Source organism: Silurus aristotelis (assembly GCF_946808225.1).
Source record: "Silurus aristotelis genome assembly, chromosome: 23".
In the NCBI taxonomy this organism is placed as follows: Eukaryota; Metazoa; Chordata; class Actinopteri; order Siluriformes; family Siluridae; genus Silurus; species Silurus aristotelis.
In genome coordinates, this window is record NC_139596.1 from 5739871 (window position 1) to 5764246 (window position 24376).

The window sequence follows — 24376 nt, forward strand, 5'->3', positions numbered from 1 at the left end:
CCTGCATTGCCAGCACTAAATCCTATACTCCTCTAGAACATGAGGTTTACAAAAGAAAACTGCGCAATTAACACACTGTTTCCTGCAATTCTGTTCCCATGAGGCAAACAGCCAGATTGAGTGTTCAGACACTTTCAATCAGTGCTTGGCCGAGTGCACTGCCTCCAGCTGCATCAAATCCTGCACACTTTCCAAAAAATAAAAACAAAGACAACACAGACCTACTCCACACCATTCCCTAAACCCTTTACTGTTTTAATGCAGGCCAGAAAAAGTCAATTGCTGAGCTGTTGGATTTTAAGGTTCTCTTCTTTTAGTGATCAATAACGTTTCTGTGTCAATCCAAGCCAAAAAAAATGACAACTCCGCAGTTTTGCCGTATTCTTTGCATCCTCCCGGTGGTTTTTATCACCTTTACCTCACCTTTACCTACAAAATGCCACACATAATAGTGAACCACACAATTCTGATGAGTTATTTTGCAATAGGAATGCTCATCCTCATAAGTAAGGCCGATGCGATTCACATCTCAATGCATAGCCAACGATACATGCACTGCGATCTGATTTCAATTTGATTCAACACAATCTTATTCAATGCGATACAAAGCAGTAAAAAAAATATGCTATGCAATTCAATATGGTCCAGATTATTATAATTTTTTGTGGTTCAGACAGACAGCAAATCATAAATTTACTTAAGTGCCTTCTGACTTCTAACGCATGGCCCCTTTCACAAACTTTGTAGTGCAAGAAGTAAAAAGATGAAATTTCTTTTCCTGTTCTGTCTTTGGGAAGTCACAGCTCTACCTCTGCCATGTTAATCTGTATTCGGTCTCTGTAGTGTTGTGATGCGTCACATTCACGTAGCATCGGAGGTGCTGAGAGAACGTGCTCGAGAAACAGTTTGGCGAGGAGAAATCGGTCTATATATTAAATATTGGTCACAAATTATTGGTCGCTTTCTAAATAATACAAATAAAAAGCATCTAAAAATGATTATATATAAATAAATTGGTTTCCACCGATGCAAATACGCTAAGAAAGATGCATTACAATACAAATGCCAACTTCTATCTGATGCACACTTTTAAAATCTATGCATCATATTGTTAACTTTTATCTCGATGCGAATCGAAACTAAACATGATATTTCCACAGGAATGCGGTAAACACATGGTCAGTGGTGTGCGTGTCCCAGTTAAAGCATCATGCAAATCTTAATAGCCTTTTGTGCTACAAAGTTAACAGTTTTCAACATGCACCAATAATCACAATTTATATCATAATTGAAAGCATGCGATTATTACTTCGTTCACCTGAATTTTAGTGGCAGGTTTCCTTTTATTTTAATGCATTGATTCTTTTGGGGCACTAAACAGGTTTATAACAGTAATTTAAACAATTGTGGAAATAAAGCTGCTGAATAGATGTGAGGAATAACACACTTAGGTGTTTGTTGTCATAGGAAAATAATCAATGACACAAAACATAATCGCTGTTACATTCTTAGTTAACAAATTTTCAATTCAGCTTTACAGAGATTACGAGGTTATGAAATGAAATGTATGAGTTTAGTGCCTATAAGTTTGTTCCCCAGTGGTGACTGTGGCCTGGAAAAACTCTGAGGATTAAATCTTTAAGGAAACCAAACTCCAAAACTGAACTCATCGTCATCTTTGGTGGCACCGAATACATTTTTTTACAGTTTCAATAAAGTTAGTTTTTCTTTGTTGTACCCCAGAAATGTGTCAGTTATGCCATTTTCTGATTCATTAAAAAATAATATCCACATTCGATTAAATGATGTTTCATGTTGTGGATTATGCATAGGACAAGTTACTTCCTGTTTGCACTCATGTTCTCCTCACCACCTGCATCTCTTTTCCTCTGCTCTTACAAACAGGTAAACAGAAAAGCAAGCTTGTTTATACTGAAAAACCTGAAGGATCACTTTTATATGACAGAAAACTCAACAAAGCAAACCTACAGCTTCATCTCTGAGTCTTAGAAAGCCTTCCGAAATAATCTGAACACATATCTGCCTCCAGAAAATTCATAACCCTGCATAATAAACCACATATCCTCACTATCCCTTGATTTCCCCCAAATTTAAGACCCCCTCATCAGTCAATGCAGTCCCAAACGTCTCCTCTCTCCCTCTAGAAGTGCACTACACAGGGTATGAGGTAATGACTTCCGCTGCCTATCTAGTGCTCTCGGTATCCAGTGGGAACACGTTTGGACTTCCGTGTTTTGCCGGTTTTTCCCCTCCCGGTGCCATGGAGACTGAAACACAGGCGGGGCCACTGCCGTGGCGTCACGTGACCCGCTCTGGAACCAGCAGCGGCTGCATCAACGCGCTTCAGGTTCTTTCTTCTTCTTCCAGCCTGAGCTCCAAGTGTCGCTCTCTGTTATTCCGATTCTTTCTTTCTTTCTTTCTTTCTTTTTTTTCTCCTAAAATAAGATCAGGTGCGGGAGATCTTCTGCAGGAGCACCAATCCTGGGAAGGAGGATAGAAGTCGGAACCTGAAGAACCTTCTCCACGCATCTCCATCTCTAAACATCTCCAAACAGTACCGGATCTTTAAAAAAAAAATAATAATAATAATAATAATCGGGCTCGCCTGCATCACCAGAACAGTAACACGATCGGAGACGTGCGCGCTCTTGTGTGTGCTTGTTTTTATTATTGTTATTATTTATTTTTTTTGCATTTGGACACCACATTGAGATCTTTGAGGGAAATGAGCACCAGGAGAGCGTGCATGTGAAAGGATCGTGCAACATGACAAGATAAACTTCAGATTTGTAGGCACCTGATTTGTGTGTGTGAGTGTGTGTGTGTGTGTGTGTGTGTTTATGGATGTAAAAGAAGAGATGCGCACAGTGGGTTTTTATCTGGAATAATCCCAGGGCCTTTTTCTTCTCGCTCCAATCTTCTGACTGATGCTTGCTGAATGGAGCTGCTCTGTCGGATGCTGTAGCCGGACCTCATCCTGATGCAACCTCGTGGCTTGGACTACACCGCGCGTTGTGATGCTCCTTCTGCATGCCCAGTCTGAAACCGAGTCTCGTTCCTGCGCTCAGACCTGTGCGTTTCTACAATGGCCCGTTTCGAAGACGACCTGCCGGTGCGCTATGCAGGCGGCTCTCCGTCCGGCGCGGGCCGCGGGCCGAGCCGCCAGCAGGGGCCCCCGGGAGCCCCCAGGATCTACAAACAGACCATGGCCCAGCGAGCCCGCACCATGGCCATCTACAACCCAATCCCCGTCAAACAGAACTGCCTCACCGTCAACCGCTCTCTCTTCATCTTCAGCGAGGATAACGTGATTCGGAAGTACGCCAAGAGAGTCACGGAGTGGCCATATCCTTTTACGCACGCCCTTTTACGCATGCCTTATTCTTAAATCAGCACGTGTACATGTTGTTTTTGTCTTTTATTCATGAAATTTCTGTGAGCATTTTCCAACCAGACGCAACTCTAGATGCACTAGGAGTGAGAAAGTCCTAGTAAACCTGTAAGGAGGTAATGTAGAAGCCCACAACTCAGTGTTTCCCTGATCAGAATTGGATTAAATTTAAGGAAACAGTTTGTCACATTTACAGCACAGTTAAATTCTTGCTTCCTATATCACAGCTTATTAAAATAACCATTATACAGCACCCCTGGAGCAGAAAAACAGGTTAAGGGCCTTGCTCAAGGGCCCATTAGTGGCAATGGAGCTTGAACCCTCAACCCTCTGATCAATGACCCAGAGCCTTAACCTCTGAGCCACTACTTCTTCTTATAAGAACAGTGATGATTGAGTGCCAGAGGCTTTGGGCAGCAGGTTGTGAGTTCAATTTCCAGCACCACTGAGTTGCGCTACCACTAGTAGGTCCTCTTAAGTGCTCAATTGGATCCGTTCTTAGCTGTAAGTCACTTTGGGTAGAATGGAAGGAGAGTTAGCTAAACAATCCCTTGAGGAAAGTTTTTAAGAGGATTAGAAGTGCTTAAAGAAAGGAGAGAGGGTGAAGAGAAGGAAACAGTGACCACATGGAATGAAAGCTGTGAGGATTAACCCAAAAATTCCTGAAGCTCCTGATTGCAGAAGGTAGCATCAGTATGCCCTGGACTGAGCTTGGACAACAGGTAAAAGGAATGATGTGTAATTTCTTTAAAGGTCAACTTAACATCTGATTCTTAACTTAACATGTAAAACCGAAATACTCACTGTATTATGGCATTATTGTAGCTTTGTAGTTAATACCTGCATCACACAAAGGGCATTCTGATCATTACAAGCTTAGATGGGATTCTGTTGGTGCATTTGAGGTGGAGAGCTTTGTTTCAAAGGTGACCACACCCCAGATGTTGCACCCCCCCCCCCAAAAAAAACAAAACAAAACAAAACCAACAAACAAAAAAACCCCACAAATGACTAGAGAAGAATCAATAGAAGTAGAAATGGAAATAAGATGATTCCAAAGCTATGAGTAGAAATTGGTCTAGTGTGAGATTAAACTGAATTAGGCAGGTGCAAAATAAAGGTTTAGAAGATCAGTAGAAGGCAGTAGTGGTGCATTTATATTTTTGACAGATGCATATGCTGAACACCGCCTTTTGTAGTCGCTCGATTTCAGACACAAGCGAAAAAAGAAAACACACGAGGTTTCCGTGGTTCCTCTTGCGCTCCTGTGTAGCCGTTTTTCCACATTCGTCTTTATATTCCTTTCTCAGCCAATTGGCTATTGATCCTCTCGGATGCTGCGAGCCTCTTGGTCGCTCCTAGCAACCAGCTCTTGCATTAGGCTGCCCAAATTACCCGCTCACATTTCCCCATGGGAACAGCAGCAATGAGTGCCTAAAATGCAGCTATTAATCGCACCAAGACATCGCTACTACTCTCCACCCTGCTGCCAGGCTCTGTTTCACATAGGAAGAGACGAACGCTTGTCAATCTGCAGTATATTATAAACTCTAAAGTGACCAGACGACTGAATGTAAATCTATAGCGCAGTTTCTGTCTTAACGGAGCTTCAGATTGAAATATTTGGTAAAGATTCAAAATGATTGACTCTTATGTAATCCTTTGTCTTCACTTCTCACTTGTTTCCAATCTGGAGCTTTCCAAGGTGTTGAAACGAAGTCCCATTCCATGTGGCCAGAAACACGAAGAAGTTAAGAGCAAAAAAAAAACCCAAACCTGGCACCGATTTGGAATGTGGGTGGCATTCGAGCAATTCACACAGCCATCTCTTTAGTGCTCATACTTGGAAAAGTAGGCTAGTCACAACCTTTTACTTTATTAGGAATGTTTTACAGCAGTTTTAGTGGGTCTTATTTAAATATTCACATTAGAGGGGAATGTAAATTCATAATTAAGTTATATGTGATAATTTGAATGTGAATATTTATTCACAAAAAAATGTGCCATGTTAAAATGTTTTTGTTAAATAGCAATTTACACTATAAACATTTCACCACTACTAAAAGCAAACTGTCAGGATTGGCCAAATGGTCTCTGCAATTTCTCAGCCTTTATTCTTTGCGTGTCGTAAGACGGTTTTATTGTGTTTTATTACACAAAGAATTACAAAAATATATGCAGGTACTTGTCCGAATAAAACGGTGGCATTTTAAAAGCACTCACACATGCCAAGACCTATAAGATGCATAAAATATTGCATATACATTGTCATATCTTCCATTCCCACTATAGACACTTGGATAATGTGAAGACAGAAAACCATTAACAGAGTCACCTCTCGGTTATTGTATCTACAAATAGAGAGTTAATGCTGTCTGTGAGCCGTATGAGCCATGTCTAATGACTGTAATAATGGCAATGACTCTGCAAGGCACATAAAGCAGATATCCTACGCATCTTCAGTGTAGAATAATCATACTTACTGGCATAACACTGATATACAATCACTGCTCAAAATCCATTGCTCTCTGCATATGTGTTTAAATCATGTGTTACGTTCTTGACGGTCTCACTCCGTTTGAGTACATGATCCTTGCCACCATCATAGCCAACTGCATCGTCCTGGCCTTGGAGCAGCATTTACCTGCAGATGATAAAACCCCGATGTCTGAGCGACTGGTGAGTGTTTTAGTCAATCTATAAGTCATTTAGTCATTTTTTAACTGTAAACACTGAACCTATGTACGAAATATACTTTTAAATCATCCCCCTGAATCACAGATAAATTTGAGAGACTTTCACAACAGTTAATCATAATAAAACTCGATAGCAATTCTTTAAATAATACAGAAAACATGGCAGGAGCTATTTATACCCAGGTTTTCAATTTGAACTCAGTTTATTTCCCTGATTGCTAAAAACTTGCCAGCAAGCAATGGTTTTAATTTTAGCTTCCTTTCAGAGATTTAGAAACCGGTTTAAATTACACAGGTTTAACGAAAGACATTCGCTTTATGTATAAAATTTTTTACATGTATCCTAACGATGGATACACGATGGATACTTACTATTATACCTGACTGCTGGTTTTTACAATATAATTAACCAGAACAGAATATCCGTAGCTAGTTTTCTAGTTTGGTGGATGATTTCAGTGTTGATTAGCTCAATTATTAGCAAGCCTGTTTAGCCAAATAACTACACTTGTAAGTATTAGTGTTTATCTAATTGTGCAAAAAAAAAAAATGACATGATAATTTGCTAAAAAGTAAATTTCACTTTATTCAGGTGCAACCAGAGACACACCCAGTGGTACACAAACCGTTTACTTAAGTTAAAGTAAAGATACACTATATAAACATTACTCCAGTAAAGTAAAATTGTTCCCTTCATCTTAAAAGTGTGAAACTATTTGCCCTCAAATGTACTTAAGCATCGAAAATACTATGATTTGTTATGGCTATAATGTTTGTATTATAATTTTTTCATCAACTCAGTTTATTAGAAAATACTGCCTTTTTTTTTTTTTTTACATCTATTTCACATTTTATTTTACTGAAATATGTGAAATGTTACTCTTAGCACACCAATCTATTGAAAGAATTTTAATTTGTCGTTCACTGATTGATATCTGTTCAAATTATCACGAGACCAAAACCTTGAAGCTAAAAATTTACTTTAGAACCAAATTAAAATATAGGATTTAAAAACACATAAGATATTTGACTTTGAAATGTAGTGACATAAAGTAAAAGTCTCTCAAATGGAAATTCTTTAGTAAAGTACAGATACGTGAAAAAGCTACTTATGTACAGTAACATTTACATTTACTATGTCTAATTCATCTAAAGGAAAAGTCAAGTCACCTACAGGAGTCCATGTCTGCATGCCCTGGTTAAGACCTTTGAAATCCCCCTCTTGTGAGAATTACCTCAGTGGGGATGGTGTGTACGTGTGTATGTGTGTGTGTTTGTGTCATGTAGCTGCAAGGCTCTCCCCAGTGCAGCTTTGTAAATCGACCAGGATCAAACTCCTGTTCATACCCCCCATATTCAAATCCACGTCTTCCATAATGTCACATCATTAAAAAGAGGTAAATGCTGAGAGCCGTGTTGCACATGGGGGGGGGGTCTTAAGCACCAACGGCAAAGCTTTTATGAAAACAAGGTGCCATTTAATCAGTCCATGGGCCTTGCAGCTGCCTTCTCACAACGCTAGACCAGTTCAGCTGGGTGAGGGTCTAACTCATGGGTTATTAGAAGAAATTATATGTGTATTTGTGTTGCTCTGTGTTTTCTGTTTGATTCATTTAGTTGTAGCATGGGCCAGCACATAAGTTATCATAAATAGGTTACTAAAAATACTCAGCATTGAGCATTTTTCAGAGCTGCTGTTCTGGGACATTGGGCCTCATTTATCAAACTGTACACACATTCATTTATCTGGAAATCATGAGAGCATAAGAGCACGAGAGCATTCACTCAGGAAGTGTGGAATTCATGGAAATTCAGTTTGTTTAAAGAAACCTAAGAGAGCATACGCTCCTAAGTTCCTGGGTTTGTAAACATTTATATGTAAAAACACTCATTACTTCGAACTGGTGATTTTGCAATTTTGTATTCAGATCATGCTGAAGTTCAAATAGAATATTTGTAATTAGTACAACAATTGTAAAATTCCTTTCTTTAATCTTAATAAAGAAATTAAAAACAAATTTATAACTGAAGACAAAGACGACTATCGATTCGACTAGGGCAAAGGCACCTGTTAAAAGGAATAGTAGTTAATGTGTGTCTATGGGAGCTGATTTGCTGCAGTGGCTCAGTTGAATTATTGGAAGATTTATGGCTCACAACTTATAAGTTGCTTAAAGAACTTTCATATGGTCATTTTCAGCTGTATGAGCTTTATACAGCTTTATAGTGTCCTTTTTAGAATTATATGATTTCTCTTCTGTTCATTTACTTTCCATTTTGTTAAATGATAAAAAAAAAATAAACATTTTTGAAAGCATACTTACTTAGTAGCATTTTTTCTCACCTGCCTAAAACATTTACACAGTACTGGATATGATTATTATTCTTTTTTAATTCAGACTTGTTATAATATAAGACCCATCGATTCATCTCCATTTTATTCTGTTTCCCCTCATGATTTTTCATTTCTCTCTTGCAGGATGACACAGAGCCCTACTTCATTGGCATATTTTGCTTTGAGGCTGGGATTAAGATCATTGCACTTGGCTTTGCTTTTCATAAAGACTCCTACCTCCGTAACGGCTGGAATGTAATGGATTTCGTCGTTGTGCTGACGGGGTGAGTCGACAGATTTCCTAGTGTTATGCTCAGTGACACACACTGCCATTCTGACACGATTGTGTCAGCACATTGAAAAGAACGCTCATGCACCGTGTCACTGCTTACCTTTGCATCAAGAGATTACAAATTAAAGTAGCTGTGTGTGTACTCTCTGGGGCCATTACTACTACTAAGACTTAAATTGCAGAAAACTGAAAACATTACAAATATTTCTCCTTCTCAAAAAATTCACCCCATCACCATTGAAAGTAAAATAGACAGAGCTGGATATCAGGGGGCAAGGCCAATTTCCTGTTTAGACATTTGAAACAAGCTTTTTTAGGCAATCAGGCAATATTTTATCAGGCAATATTGGGAAAAAAACAGCTTTTCTAACATGATTATTATGCAAGATTATAAGCATAGGATCATTTGAAGTAGCATTTTTTGAAGCAGATATTAGAGAAAAAGCTTAAACTGCAAATTGGCCTTGCCTCATCCCCGTGTGTATATCAGCTCATTGTGTTTAATACCAACACTTCTAAAAATGACAAACTGTACCCTAAATGTGGATGCTAAGAATTTCATTGTGAAACAACTGTTTCATTTGGAACAGTTCACAGTTGCTGAAAAAATAAGATTCTTACAAGCCTGAAATGTGTGCTCTCATAGCAGGATGGAGGTCTTACACAGTTATAGAAGCAGTTGCAATGTTGACAGTCCAGATCCACTGGTTGTGTTGAGCAGACTGGGAAAGTGCAAAGTTAGCCAGTGATAGCTGACACGGCCCGAGGATGTCGCCCTGGGGGAGCGAGCAGTGACGGTTTAGGCTTGCGTCAGAGCACATCTCTGTATGGTTACTGCCTCCACTTGGGAGGGTCCTGGTTCACTTTCACTAATGACTGGCAGATTTATTTGGCCCCATCCACCAGGGTTTACATCATCCTGCAACCTCAGAGCAATAAACAGATTTAGTGGAAGCAGCGGCTGTTCTTGCTAAAAGGGAAAGACCAGTGCAGTGAGCTGCAGAATCCATTTAAAGCGGCTCACTTTGTATTTAAAAAAAAAAAAAAAGAAGCAAGAACTAGTGTAAATTATTTGCAAAAGGTGTAAAACTTTGGTTTCCGGTGGTGGATGAAGTACACCATGTAGTTGAGTAAAGGTAGAAATACACTAGGTAAAATATGACTCCAGTAAATGTAAAAGTGCTCATTTTAAACTTTCATTGAGTAAAAGTACAAAAGTATTTGTACTTCAAGTGTACTATGATTTATATATTCAAATACTATTATTTATAGTGGCTATAATGTTTTTGCCCCCATTTTTAATGAGCTGAACTCAACGATCTAAGACTTTTTCTATGTACACAAGAGGCCTATTTCTCTTCAATATTGTTCAAAAATCTGTCTAAATCTGTGTTCGTAAGCACTTCTCCTTTGCTGAGTGGAATCCATCCACCTCACAGGCATATAAAAAAGCTGATTAAAATGATTATTGCACAGGTGTGCCTCAGGCTGGCCACAATAAAAGGCCACTCTAAAATGTGCAGTTTTATCACACAGCACAATGCCACAGATGTCGCTAGTTTTGAGAGAGCGTGAAATTGGCATGCTGACTGCAGGAATGTCCACCAGAGCTGTTGCCCGTGAATTGAATGTTTATTTCTTTACCATAAGCCGTCTCCAAAGGCATTTTAGAGAATTTGGCAGTACATCCAACCAGCCTCCCAACCGCAGACCACGTGTAACCACACCAGCACCAGCACCAGGACCTCCACATCCAGCATCTTCACCTCCAAGATTGTCTGAGACCAGCCACCCGGACAGCTGCTGCATAACCAAAGAATTTCTGCTCAAACTGTCAGGAAGCGTCTCAGGAAAGCTCACCTACATGCTCGTCTTCCTCATTGGCGTATACGACAGCGTGTTCCAGTTCCTGCCAATATCCAGCAACTTCACACAGCCATTGAAGAGAAGTGGACCAACATTCCACAGGCCACAATTAACAACCTGATCAACTCGAAGGAGATGTGTTGCACAGCGTGAGGCAAATGGTGTCACACCAGATACTGACTGGTTTTCGGACCACCCGCTTTACAGTAAAACTGCAAATTTTAGAGTGGCCTTTTATTTTGATTGATATCTATTAAAATGTTCATGAGCCCAAAATCTTATTTTTAACAACTTCAAAAAAATGCTAATAAAACGCAAATAAAAAATATGGGTGTTGTGGCAAGTTCGAATCAGGGGTTTCTTCCATCATTTATTCCTCTCCGAATGTTCTGCTTGAACGACTGATTTCGCAAAATGTCGTTCAGTAAAAAAACATATTTAAATTGAAGTGAAGTTAAAGTAAAAGTCTCCCCAAACGGAAATACTTTAGAAAAGTACAGATACGTGAAAAAGCTACTTAAGTACAGTAATGATTTACATTTACTTTCTTGCGGTCCACCACTGTCAGTTTCAAAAAGTTGAAAGAAATGCTGAAACTACATGCAGTCTTTACCTTAAAGATATACTTAAGTGGATGACATTGCAGAAAATGTAATTGTTATAATACAATCATGATGCACAGTTTGTATTCTAATATAGTGGTCCCCAACCTTTTTTGTGCCACGGACCGGTTTAATGTCAGACAATTTTTTCACGGACCGCCCTTTAAGGTGTGGCGGATAAACACAACAAAATGAAATGATACGTATGGTTTACGGAGAGTATTTTCTAAATATAATAATAAAAGTGAATCCACTGTGTTGTTTTTTGTTCATTTTGCTCACTTGGGGGTTTGAATTTAGCGGTAATGTATTATGTGTTAGCGGCCGAAGCAGCTCCTTTAATAAGGTAGCGGATGGAGGTAAGACATGTGACCGAGGCATCATGACATGCATCAAGAGTGAGGCATAGACAGATGTGGTGGAGAGAATCTGCTCATTATCCAAAATAAAACATCGTTTAGAATCAGATAATAAATAAAACGGAAATAATGTAAGTTATGTATTCTTTCTGTGCGGCCCGGTACCAATTGACCCGGGGGTTTCGGACCACTGTTCTAATACATATATCTTTGTTAATATAACCATATATAGAAAATTAAAAAGACGAAGACAGGAGTTGTTTTCGCGTATTGATAATTCTGTCCGAAATGCGGATTAATTTATTCTAATATTGATATCTATAGCGTATGTTAATAGATTGGCATGGACAACGTGTCAGACATCTTACAGCATTGAAGTTGTAGTTTGTTGTCCAGACTGTCACAGCAGGAAGTGATGACTGGAGTTAGAGATGTAGTCTATTACAGGATGTATCCATTCCTGTCATCGGTGTCTATGCTACAGTGATTTCAGCAATGTGGACAGGGGGCTGAAACTATTGAGCAATTACTGTGAGGATACATGTGGCATTAAACACTACCTTGCTTTCTGACACCTTCTCCACAGGAGGATAATGACAGGCTCATTGCAACAAAACAAATTGTGCTGTTGACTACTTGTTGACTTGCACAGTAGGTGTAGTTGTGTTTTGTATCAAAATCCCTGTCATTTTTTCCTCAAAAAACCCAGTCACCAAATAATTAAATGACATTTTTAGTATTATACTTGCAGTATGTAGCCAAATATGAGATATATTAGCTTTAAAAATGAGATAAAGTAAGTAAAGAAAGAATTGTAAAACCTGCATGATGTTATAAGCAAATTATGAATATGTTTTTGGTTGAAAACTCTAACATTTCCAATGCGAAGATTATTTCCAAATAATAGCACATTTTTAAAAATTAATGTACAACACATGCAACATTTTATCCGTTTACAAATATAGTGAATGTTGTGAGTCGTCTCACACATCTCATACGTTTGTTTCTGTTGTTATTACATTATAACAGTCATGTATGAGGTGGTATCAAAAGGTTTAGAGACTAACTCAGTACTTTTTTTTTTAATCTACGTTCACACACGATCAGCTACAAAATTGCACAGCAATACAGCGCTCCCAGTGTTCCTGCTACGTTCCTGCAAGATGCTCTCGTGTGAGGAGAGCTGAGTGGTCAAACGTGGTCAGAATAGCACTAGTTGTAATTCTGCCGATGTACACAGAACGAAGTGTTTTGGCACACTGATTTTTGGTGCTTCCTGTGACTGAGTCTATTGGTGTATTGCAAAACTGGGTGTTGTCCAAAATAATCTTTTGGATACCACCTCGTATTAATCTCTTTAGTGAGAAACTGCAAAAGTAAAGGGCAAAATTTGTCCTGAACACGTTCCAGTGATGGAAAAAAAAGGTCTGTCTGTCAATTATTTGAAAAATGGTGAAAAAACAGTGAATTAATTCAAGCCTGTGAGTCCACTTGCTGCCTTTCAGATTTGTGAAATCCGCCCTGCTGGAAATGAAAGATATACTGTAGAACAGAACCTTCATGAGGACAGAAACAGTTTCAGCATTGTTTCTGTATAACAGAAGGAAACAAGCCACAAAAACTTGTTTGAAATTTGGAAATCAGCTAATGAACGAATTAGCCAAGCAGTGAAACAAGGCAGCACACAGCTCATTTAGTCATTCCCTAAGCTTTAATACTCCTCCAGTAAGATGTTGGCTAATAAGAGAATAGGTCTGACTCGCTGCGCTCACACCCTGATCAATACTGTATTGAACTGAAACAGTGAATGGATTCATGACACCACTTCTCTTATGGATTTGCATTTTCCACTAGCACTTTTTACTTTATATCTATTATCTTTTTTCCTGCTCTCTGTATTTGTTTTGCTGCAAAACACTGTATTCGTTGGAAAAAAAACCTCATGATTTATTTTATATGGAAAGATAAAAGGGTTGATGATAAGATTGGGTCTGCCTGCGTGTACCTTTCTTTTTATACACAATTTTCATCTCTCTTTCCCTTCTTTTTCCCTCTCCTGATGAGGCTGTTATGGGTAAAATAGAGAGAGGTAGAGGTGGTGGAGCTGGTGGTGGGGGAGCTCCAGTTTAATCTGTGGTTGATGTTTTGGTGCACATCAGTTTGGGTGGCTTCTCTTCCAGTGGATTGCTCTAAATGAGCTGCTTTTGTTGTTCTCTGGAAGATTACACGCCCTGACGTTTGTTAGCCTCTAAGAGACTGTAGCACACACAGGAGTTGATATAAAATCTAAATGCAGACTCGTCTATTTTTATTTTTTTTGAGGTGGTAGTGATTTTTATGAGAGTTGATAAGATGACTCAAGGCTAGAATAAAAGGTAGGAGAGATACAGTTTATCATTTTTTTTTGCACACCACTGCAGCTTTTCTAATAAACCAGAGCTCAGTTTTTTTGTCACAAGCCATTTGCAAAAAAAATTACGCAATTTTACACAGTAAACTATTTAAAAATAAAAACAGACTCTAACACTGTGATTTTGCTCTCAGACATTTCATGATCTATTCATGATCAGCAACAACTATATACTCTACTGTACTTCAGATCACTTTTAGTGAGTAACCACACCATGCTGAAGATAACACAGACAGACAGCAAATCATATCACTTACAGTGAGGAAAATAAGTATTTGAACACCCTGCTATTTTGCAAGTTCTACACAGGAGGAGCTGGTCAATGTCCTGAAAAGAGGTGGGACCACCGTTACTGTTGGTAATACACTAGGACGTCAAGGTTTGAAATCATGCATGGCACGGAAGGTTCCCCTGCTTTAACCAGAACATGTCCAGGCACGTCTTAAGTTTGCCAATGACCATTTGGATGATCCAGAGGAGTCATGGGAGAAAGTCATGTGGTCAGATGAGACCAAATTAGAACCTTTGGGTCATAATTCCACTAAACGTGTTTGGAGGAAGAAGAATGATGAGTACCATCCCAAGAACACCATCCCTACTGTGAAGCATGGGGGTGGTAGCATCATGCTTTGGGGGTGTTTTTCTGCACATGGGACAGGGCGACTGCACTGTATTAAGGAGAGGATGACCGGGGCCATGTATTGCGAGATTTTGGGGAATAACCTCCTTCCCTCAGTTAAAACATTGAAGATGGGTCGAGGCTGGGTCTTTCAACATGACAATTACCTGAAGCACACAGCCAGGATAACCAAGGAGTGGCTCTGTAAGAAGCATATCAAGGTTCTGGCGTGGCCTAGCCAGTCTCCAGACCTAAACCCAATAGAGAATCTTTGGAGGGAGCTCAAACTCCATGTTTGTCAGCGACAGGCCAGAAACCTGACTGATCTAGAGAAGATCTGTGTGGAGGAGTGGGCCAAAATCCCTCCTGCAGTGTGTGCAAACCTGGTGAAAAACTACAGGAAACGTTTGACCTCTGTAATTGCAAACAAAGGCTCCTGTACCAAATATTATCATTGACTTTCTCAGGTGTTCAAATACTTATTTGCAGCTGTATCATACAAATAAATAGTTAAAAAATCGTACATTGTGATTGCTGGATTTTTTTTTTTGGTTTATGTCTCTCACAGTGGACATGCACCTACGATGACAATTTCAGACCCCTCCATGATTTCTAAGTGGGAGAACTTGCAAAATAGCAGGGTGTTCAAATACTTATTTTCCTCACTGTATGTGCCTTCTGACTTTTTACTCATGACCCCTTTCACAAACAGGCCTTTGTAGTACAAAAGTAAAAGGATCAAATAAAACCAGATGTTTATTTTTTTCTGTTTCCTGTCTATTTAGCAAGTTACAACTCTACCTCTGCCATGTTAATCTGTATTCTATGTGACTCTTAGGACACCTCGATCTCTGTAGTGTTGTAATACGTCATGTTCGTGTAGCAGAAGTGGTGCTGGGAGAACGCGCTTGAGAAACTGTTTAGCGAGGAGAAATCAGTCGATATATAAAATATTGGTCACAAATCTTTGGTCACTTTCTAAATAATAAAATTATAGAGCATCTACAAATAATTACATATAAATAAATATTTTTTACAGATGCAAATATGTTAAAAAAAAAGGTGCATTGCCATACAAATGCCAACTTTTTTAAAATTGATGCATCACACCGTTAACTTTTATACCAATGCACCAACGCGGCTTGGTAAATCTTACCATCACTAATAGATACTGGATTGTGACACTGAACCCACTATAAGATGTCAGTTTGAATTTTTGAAAATTCCACACACTATTAAGCCATGAGTAAAATAGAAAGAAAATTCGGGAGGCTTTTTCCTGATCTTTCCAAAGATTGCAGATACATTTTCATTATTCCGGACAACTTTTTCTCTGCATCTTTTTACCCATTAAACATTGAGGTTTTTCGAAAACATCATCCCAAGTGGATATTTGAACGTTTGTAGTGTGGACTGAGAAGACTGGTATATTCAAAAATGATTACATGTGATCATCTTTGTTCATTTTTAGGTATTGGGGTCACACATACTGTATCAACAACTCCATGTCTTTGTCTTTTAAAAAAAAAAAGTGTTTTTGAATGTTTAAATGAACACCATCCATTCAGGACTGGGAGCCGAGGTAGCCAAACTGGTCACGTTTTTCTTTAATGGGAGTAAGATTTATATCGCTCCTTTCAATCACAGTAACACCAACTAATTATGGGCATTTTATAGTTCATGTATGTGGAAGAGTGCAGATAGTGCTTTCCTTCAAATGTTTTTTTTTATTGCAGCAAGCAGCATTTTGAAAAAATATGGATGTCAGGCTCCATTTACCTTGAGGGAGAACATGGTAGACTTTTCCCTATGTAGCTGTCATGGGATTGGAGAAGAGCTAGCAGGAGAGAGAGAGAAAGAGAGAGAGAGAGAGAGAGAGAGAGAGAGAGAGAGAGAGAGAGAGAGAGAGAGAGAGAGAATATACATTTAGATGGCTTTTGCAGTTACCGAATTACAAAAAGAATTGTCAAGGACATCCTGATTTGTCCATAAATCCACCTGATCCCTTAACCACACCTGGTGCAGGTCTGTTTTTGCAAGTGAAAGCAGCAAGCAATTTTTCTGTGTTTTCTTGTTTAAAAGTCATTATGGCAACAAGTTCAGATGGAGCCATTTGGACGGGATCCTGTAAGAAGTCGGTGAAAAGAACATGCTGTGTTGATGAAGGCAGCATCGAGCAAGTGGCACAATCTATTCGCTGCTGCTCCTGCCTTCATAAGGAAATGAGCTGGAGCTTTACACACCATCTGTGGAAGCCTGCTGGAGACTTTAGCTGCCTTTTTTAACACTGATTTGCGGTGTTTGGAGGCGCTAGCCAAGAGATACATGCTTAGTGTCTGCGACTTCGTAGAAACCTGGGAGGGAATGCTTTATTAAACAGATGGACATGTGGATTAAGTTTTCTTTATAGAAGAGCACATCATTTCATGGCCTTCATTCAATTGAATAAAAAAAATTAATAAAATAAAAAAGTCAATAATGTGTTGGATGTGATGGAACAAGTGCTACCGCAAAGTGAAATACAAATCTGAAATACAAACTTCTTTAGTCCACACTTCTGTTTTCATTTGTTTTAATTTTGATTTACTGAAAATAGCGACTTTTACTCTCATTACAAATCTGACCTCAGAAGATTCAACGACACACAGTTTATCTGAATGAGGACTTCACCAGATCTCAGTATGGCCCATTTACAGAAAAATAAATAAAAGTTTGTAGTTAAGGGTAAGAGGAATACATTAGGTCTGAATCGAGTGACAGGTCGTTTAACAGAGTTTAATGGGTTAAATCACAGAGCTCATTTGTGCGTCACTGCTTGCGACTGTCCTAATCAAAAGGATATGGCTTCCTGGCCACTCCACCTCTCCTTTTGCTTCACTAAATAGATTTTGCAGTAGTTGTACTTCCTAAAGCAATCTCCTGATCTCATATCTCTTCATTCCTGCCGTCTTTCTTTCTCTCAGTACTTTTACATTTGTCCTTTCTGATTTGAAGTCTTAGAGAGTATCTTTTTGCCTCCCACAATGGCCCTTCACTTGTCAATATTTGTGTGTGTGTGTGTGTTTTCTTCTTCTTCTCCTCCTACATTTTCCTGCAACCAGAAAAAAAGAATGTCATACAGTTTGAGCTGGAGATAAATGGAAATCGTGTAAAGCAATACATACGGTGTGTGTGCTGCTAATCATACCTACTGTAGTCCCTCACAGCAAGAAACAAGTGTGTAAAAGAGAGGGGGAGTAGTGTTTGCATTTTTCTGAGATAAGTATTGTGTGTGTGTGTGTGTGTGTGTGTGTGTGTGTGTGTGTGTGTGTGTGTGTGTGTGTGTGTGTGCGCATTATAGAAAAGAGAAAAGAAAGAGATAGAGATAGAGAGAGAGGGAGAGAGAGAGAGCGAGAGCGCGCGCGAGAGAGAGAGAGAGAGAGAGAGAGAGAGAGAGAGAGAGAGAGAGAGAGAGAGAGAGAGAGAGAGAGAGAGCATATGTGTGCATTTCATGGTTCAGAAATTGGATGGAGTGGAGAGATGTGGAAATTGAATGATGGGGAATTTTGCATTACACTCATGCGTGTAAAATGGGATTCCCTGCTGCTCAACCTAGTTGATGTTCTCTCCTATTGTTCAGTAAGAGACTCATCCTCTCAGCCTCCATCCACTTAACAAAAGCCAAAAGTAAAATGTTCTACAGTTTGTGGTTACACAAACACACACACACACACACACACACACACACACACACACACACACACACACACACACACACACACACACACGCACACATATATATACAGGTAGTTGTCGACTTACGACCTATGCAACTTACGACCATTACAACCACAATCGCTAGTCGCGGCGTGCGACAGTGCGTACCAGCTTCCGGCATGATACTCTACTTACTCGTGTTACGACCAGTCTGTCGGTCCCAATCGTGGTCGTAAGTCGACGACTACCTGTATGTGTATGAATATATATATATATATATATATATATATATACATACACATACAGGTAGTCGTCGACTTACGACGACTACCTGTATATATATATATATATATATATATATATATATATATATATATATATATATATATATATATATATATATATATATATATATGTGTATATATATATATGGTCAGGTGTGATGATCATTACTAGAACATATCCTGAGATGTATTTTATTCTGGACAGTTTGCAACGTAAGTTAATAGAAATTTCAGCAACTATGGTGGACGTTATCTATATTTAGAATACCGTGATTATCTTAAATCTTCTGACTGGCACATGAAGATTATTGAAATTACCTATGTGCTGTTCAAGTCTCTCAGGGCAGAAGGTTTTCCACAACATCAAGAACCTCTTTAAAAGAAGTACCTGTGATTAATCCTGTAACACATGGGATAAACCAGAAAATCTGTGTCCTGATCTGATAACTGATCCGAAGTCAATTTTAAATGTTAAATACTGCATGTTATTTTCTGAATGTGGAGGAAATAGCATGTGGTGAAAAATCATTTGAAGGGTTGATTATAGGAATAATGCTGTAGTGTGTAAAACATTAAGTGGTCTGAACATTGTTCAGTGTTTTAACCCCTACTGAATGTATTATTTTTATTCTAGCTCAGCACGTGACAGTGGTACTGCATTGATGCTTGGGATCCTAATTTCTTATTTTATTAATTTTTTTAAAACAGTGTAACAAGAGAAACCCTAAAATATTCACACATGGGTCCAAGGTGCAAACGTTAACAATAACAGATCATGACTGTGTCAACCCACACACAGATTTGAATTAAGCTGCTTCACTGCCACCAACTTCGTGGCATCTCTCAATATGAACTAATACGGTCAGTTGATGAGATTCTGTGTGAACCCAAGTGTGGTTTAAATCAACTACACAAACTAAGCACCTTATATAATTTCTTTTTTTGACTTGTGAGTGTGATGCAGAGATCCATGTCAGCGATTTTGTGTAGCCCTTCTATGCACTTCATGTAAAGGTGCTTTTTACATGTCACATGTACAGCACAGTGGAATTCTTTCTTCAAATACCCTAGCGATGGTGGAAAACGTGCAGGATCAGAGGGAAATGGGCCTTGTTCAAGGGGCCAAGAGTGTCAGCTTGGTGATACTGGGGCTTGAACACCCAACGGTCGGATCAGTAATACAGAGCCTTAACCACTAAGCTACCACCTCCCCTACGGTGGTCAGGCATGGGAAGAAAGTGATTAATTTGAGAGAAATCCAGACTTAAGACTGATGACCATGATGCTGCATTATTGTGCTTTCTTCTCAATCTTTATCTAATTTCTATTATTCTTCCATGCATGTGTCGTAGTAAATGTAGCTCTACCACACTCTCTTCATTTCTCAGCATCTTTCTGATGTTACTACAATGAAGAACATTGTAAAGTAAAATGATAAACAAAAGCTTCTACTTAGCTCTTTTCCTATGAGAATCTTCCCGACATTCCAGGCTAACGATGTATAGTGTGATCAGGGTGCGGGCCACAGTGCTTGAAAAATTGTCGGAGTTTAGCGGGTAATTAAAGGCTTCTTGTTTCTCAAACCACCCCCTTTCACATAGCATTATTCTCAAGCTTTAATTCAATCATGGACTTAAATGAGGATAGTTCTCATTAGATTATTGCATAACTTCAAGCAAGGCCACCAGACACAAAATCACATTATCGTGAGGCTTTGAATTGTTTACTGAATGTGTGAATAAATCTTGCATTTTTCCAGTAATCGGCTCACAGTCTGTGCTTAATGGCTTCAGAGCAGCTGCACATGGCTACATGCAGTGTGGGCTGTGCAGCGTCATAAACAAAGAGGAGAGCAAATAGATTACGTAGATGAGTTGAGAGGAAGGCTTAATTTTGCAGACTTCAGGTGCTGGCACGTGGAATTAAAATTTGTGTCTTTTGATCAACTGGATTTGTAAATTGATTTGAAATGTGACGAATAACGTGTAAGGGTTGTAGCAATCATATCGTATGGTGTGATTTATCGTTATGTCTGTGTATCAAACAATACATTCAGCTGCTTAATAAAGTCGGTGCCATAAAAAATACCATTTATGTGCGGCATAATAAAGTAATTTCCCTTTTTTTTTTTATTGAGTTCAGACTATCGCTGTTTTATAAAATCCCATACCTCTCATTAGCATGCAGTTTTTCACAAGTTTACACACCCGTTTAATTTTTAGCTGAAGAAAACAATGAAAAGCTAACAGCTAAGCTACCAAATCTACCAAAGCTACAAGGTCTGATATAAAGAAGTGCTTTGACATTCCTGTTGCTGTTGTTTTATTATGTGCTACTATAAATCTGATCACACAGACACTGTGCAAATATAAGTTTCAATAATTGTGCATTTTTAATGGTGAAGGTTTTTAATCAGGTGAAAATGGATACCTAAATACATATTCAGGCAGTGGTTATTTTTGCTGTATTATTATTGCTTATATATCATATGCAGGCTAATGTATTGAGACGAACGTTTTGCTTTGCAGAACGCGATTAGTTTTACTTAGGAAATGGATACAGTTTCTGAACACTTTAATAACATTTGGGCATTGAATCTCACTAGGTTTATTTAGATTTATTCATCACATCAGTTTGAATATTTAGTTACATTTTGGAAAAAAACACATGGCTGGTGAAGCAAAACGTCTCTAGGTTACGTATGTAACCCTAGTTCCCTGAGGGAACGAGACGCTGCGTCGAAACGCTTTGGGAACGCGCCTGAGTGTTCATGCTCTGAATAACGTGTGTAATCAGTCAAAAATTGGACGCTGGCCGTCACTAATGAGATGACGTCATGACCAGGAGTATAAAACGCATATGAGAGAAGCCAGCGGCAGCTTCTGTAAGGGAGAAGGGACGCCGGAGGTGTGGCACAGTGACGCAGCGTCTCGTTCCCTCAGGGAACTAGGGTTACATACGTAACCTAGAGACGTTCCCTTTCAGGAACTCGAGCTGTGTCGAAACACTTTGGGAACGAGTGTCCAATCACGCCAGACCCAGTGTGTATGTGACCACAGCTAGAGGAGGACCGAGGGGCCAGGAGTGGCACTGCGGTCCATGTTATAGAACCGCACAAAGGTCAGTGGGGCGGACCAACCCAGAGGGGAACTCCAGAGGACCAAGACTTAGAGGCAGCCACACTCCGGGTGGAGTGAGCTCTGACCCCGAAGGGAGCGGGGCGACCAGAGGACTCATAAAAAGAAGTAATAGCGTCAACAATCCAACTGCTCAGAGTCTTATTAGCAGGCAAGCCTCTCTTGGGAGGGCCGTAGCAGACAAACAGCTGATGGGACCTTCTCCAAGAACCCGTCCTGCGGACGTAAGTGTCCAGAGCACGCACTGGGCAGAGCCGGTTAAGCTTCTCCTGGTCTGGGGCCTGGAATGGAGGAGGATAGAATGCCTGTAGCCTAACGGGCCGTGGGACGACCGAGGGCACCTTGGGGATGTAACCCGTACAGGGGTAAAGGAGGGCACCAGCCATACCTGGGGTAAACTCCAGGAAGGAGGGGGCCACAGAGAGGGCCTGCAGGTCCCCCACTATTTTTCTAGAGCAGATGGCCAACAAGAACGCGGTTTTGATAGAAAGGTGCCTCCAAGATGCCTCGGCTAGAGGCTCGAAGGGGGGCTCAGAAAGGGCCCCCAAAACGACGGTCAGGTCCCACCCAGGCACTCTAGGCTGTACCGGGGGCCTCCGCGTCACACAGGGGTCTCTGCCCAGAGATTGCCCGGCCATAGGGGCATGATTGGCCGAAATGGAAGACGCGTAGACTTTTAGGGTGGACGGAGCCAACCCCTTGGCGAACTGTCCCTGGAGAAAATCCAGCACTGAACCAACTGGGCAGTGGACTGGATCCAGCCAGCGGTGCTCACACCACGAGCAGAACAGACGCCACCTGGCGGCATACAGCCACAGCCTCCACAGCTCCGGGCGGGGGTGAAATATGGCACCCCCTAGCTGAGAAAGGAGGTCCCTCCTCAGAGAAATCTCCCACGGAGGGTGCTCGAGGAGAGCCACCAAGTCCGCGAACCATGGTTTGCGCGGCCACCTTGGAGCTACCAGGAGGAGACTGACTCCATCCCGGCAAACTCTCTCCAGAACTCCCGGAAGCAACGCGACGGGAGGAAAAGTGTACCTCCTTGATGGTTGATGTAAGAGACCACCGAATTGTTGTCCGTACGGACCAACACGTGGGGACCTCTGAGGTCTGAGAGGAAATGCTTCAAAGCTAGAAGCATGGCCAGCATCTCTAGGCAATTGATGTGCCACAGTAGATGGGGCCCCTCCCACAGACCTCTGGTGGAGCGACCACTCATGACCGCTCCCCACCCCGTGAGGGACGCATCCGTCGTTAGCATTGAGCGACGACCGGGGACTCCCAGCACAGGGCCTAGAGATAGGAACCGGGGATCTCTCCAAATTCTCTGTAAAGGAGAAAGCACACTCTTCCCGGCGTTCCGCCGAAACCCCAAAGCCTTCATGTGGACGAGAGCGACATCTCGATGCCGGACCGCCAGCTGCTCTGACTGAGCTAGGATCAACCAATCGTCTATGTAGTTGATTGTAGTTGACCACACATTTCATGAAGGTACGGGGTGAAAGGGCAAGGCCAAATGGAAGAACCCGAAATTAGTAAGCTTCGGCCCCAAAAGCGAACCTCAGGAACCTCCTGTGAGAAGGTAGGACGGACACATGAAAGTATGCGTCTCTTAGATCCACCGTGACAAACCAGTCCTCGGATTTGATTTGAAGCACGACCTGCTTGAGGGTCAGCATCTTGAACCTGAGTCGCATGAGAGAGCGGTTCAGCTGACGTAGATCTAAAATAGGGCGTAACCCACCGTCCTTCTTGGGAACTATGAAGTACCGGCTGTAGAACCCGGACTCCCGTTCTGATGGAGGGACCACCTCGATGGCCCCCTTCCTCAGGAGAGTATCTACTTCCTGTTCCATGACCAGAGCCTGCTGTCGTCCCACCAGAGTGGGAAGAACCCCATGAAAACGGGGCGGAGGAGACCCAAATTGAATCGAGTAACCCCGCTCTACAGTACGCAGGACCCATCGAGACACATCTGGGAGAGCTTTCCAAGCTCCCAGAAAATGCCTCAAGGGTATCAGCCTCTCGAGACTGACCTCCGGAACGCCCAGAGCCAAGGCAGCACCCTGAGGCGAGATCTCCCGGACCAAAGCGATGCCGGGTGGAGACCAAGGAGAGAGCTCGCTGGAGCTGGCCGTGCCCTGAAGCACCGAGGGTGGCAGGGTTAACAGACCAGGTCCCTGAGGGGGCTGGGACAGGGCGAGCACCGGAAAAAGCGGTGTGACACGCCCCCCCCACAGTCAGATCCCCAGAAAGTTCTGTGTCAGGATCTTTTTGCCAAAGCCTTTTTGTTGGAGATGACAGTCCTCAGATCTGTCACCTCACGAGGTTTTGACGCCGAGTGCCGCGCAGGATTCCTCACCGGGGGAGAGCGTGTCCTGACACTGCGTTTCTGAACCTCCCGATGGGAGACGGAGGGCTGCGGCTGGGGCTGAGCCCGCCGAGCAGCCCCCTGTGAGCGGCGTGGGAGGTAACACTGGAACGCCGCCGCTTGTTTCCTATTTTCCTGAAACCTCTCAACCACCGAATGTACGGAATCGCCGTAAAGGCCAGAAGGAGTTGGCGGAGCGTCCAGTAATACAGCCCTGTCCCTATCAGACATGTCTGACAGTGTGAGCCACAGGTGCTTTTCTGTAGACACCAGGGCAGCCATAGACCGGCCAATGGC

The 24376-nt window shown here is 41.1% G+C and overlaps 1 protein-coding gene across 3 annotated transcripts in view; it reads left to right on the forward strand.

The window, feature by feature from the left end:
• The first annotated feature begins 2348 nt into the window (after nucleotides 1–2348).
• cacna1ba (calcium channel, voltage-dependent, N type, alpha 1B subunit, a) overlaps nucleotides 2349–24376 on the forward strand; it is a 152696-nt gene continuing 130668 nt past the window's right edge. For 2 of the 3 annotated variants that reach the window (XM_083526783.1, XM_083526782.1), the window contains exons 1-3: nucleotides 2349–3365; nucleotides 5985–6091; nucleotides 8588–8727. In XM_083526783.1, coding sequence (XP_083382909.1) covers nucleotides 3107–3365; nucleotides 5985–6091; nucleotides 8588–8727 — 506 coding nt within the window. In that variant the 5' untranslated portion in view covers nucleotides 2349–3106. The remainder of the gene's footprint in view (nucleotides 3366–5984; nucleotides 6092–8587; nucleotides 8728–24376) is intronic. The other variant, XM_083526781.1, reaches the window with a different exon arrangement.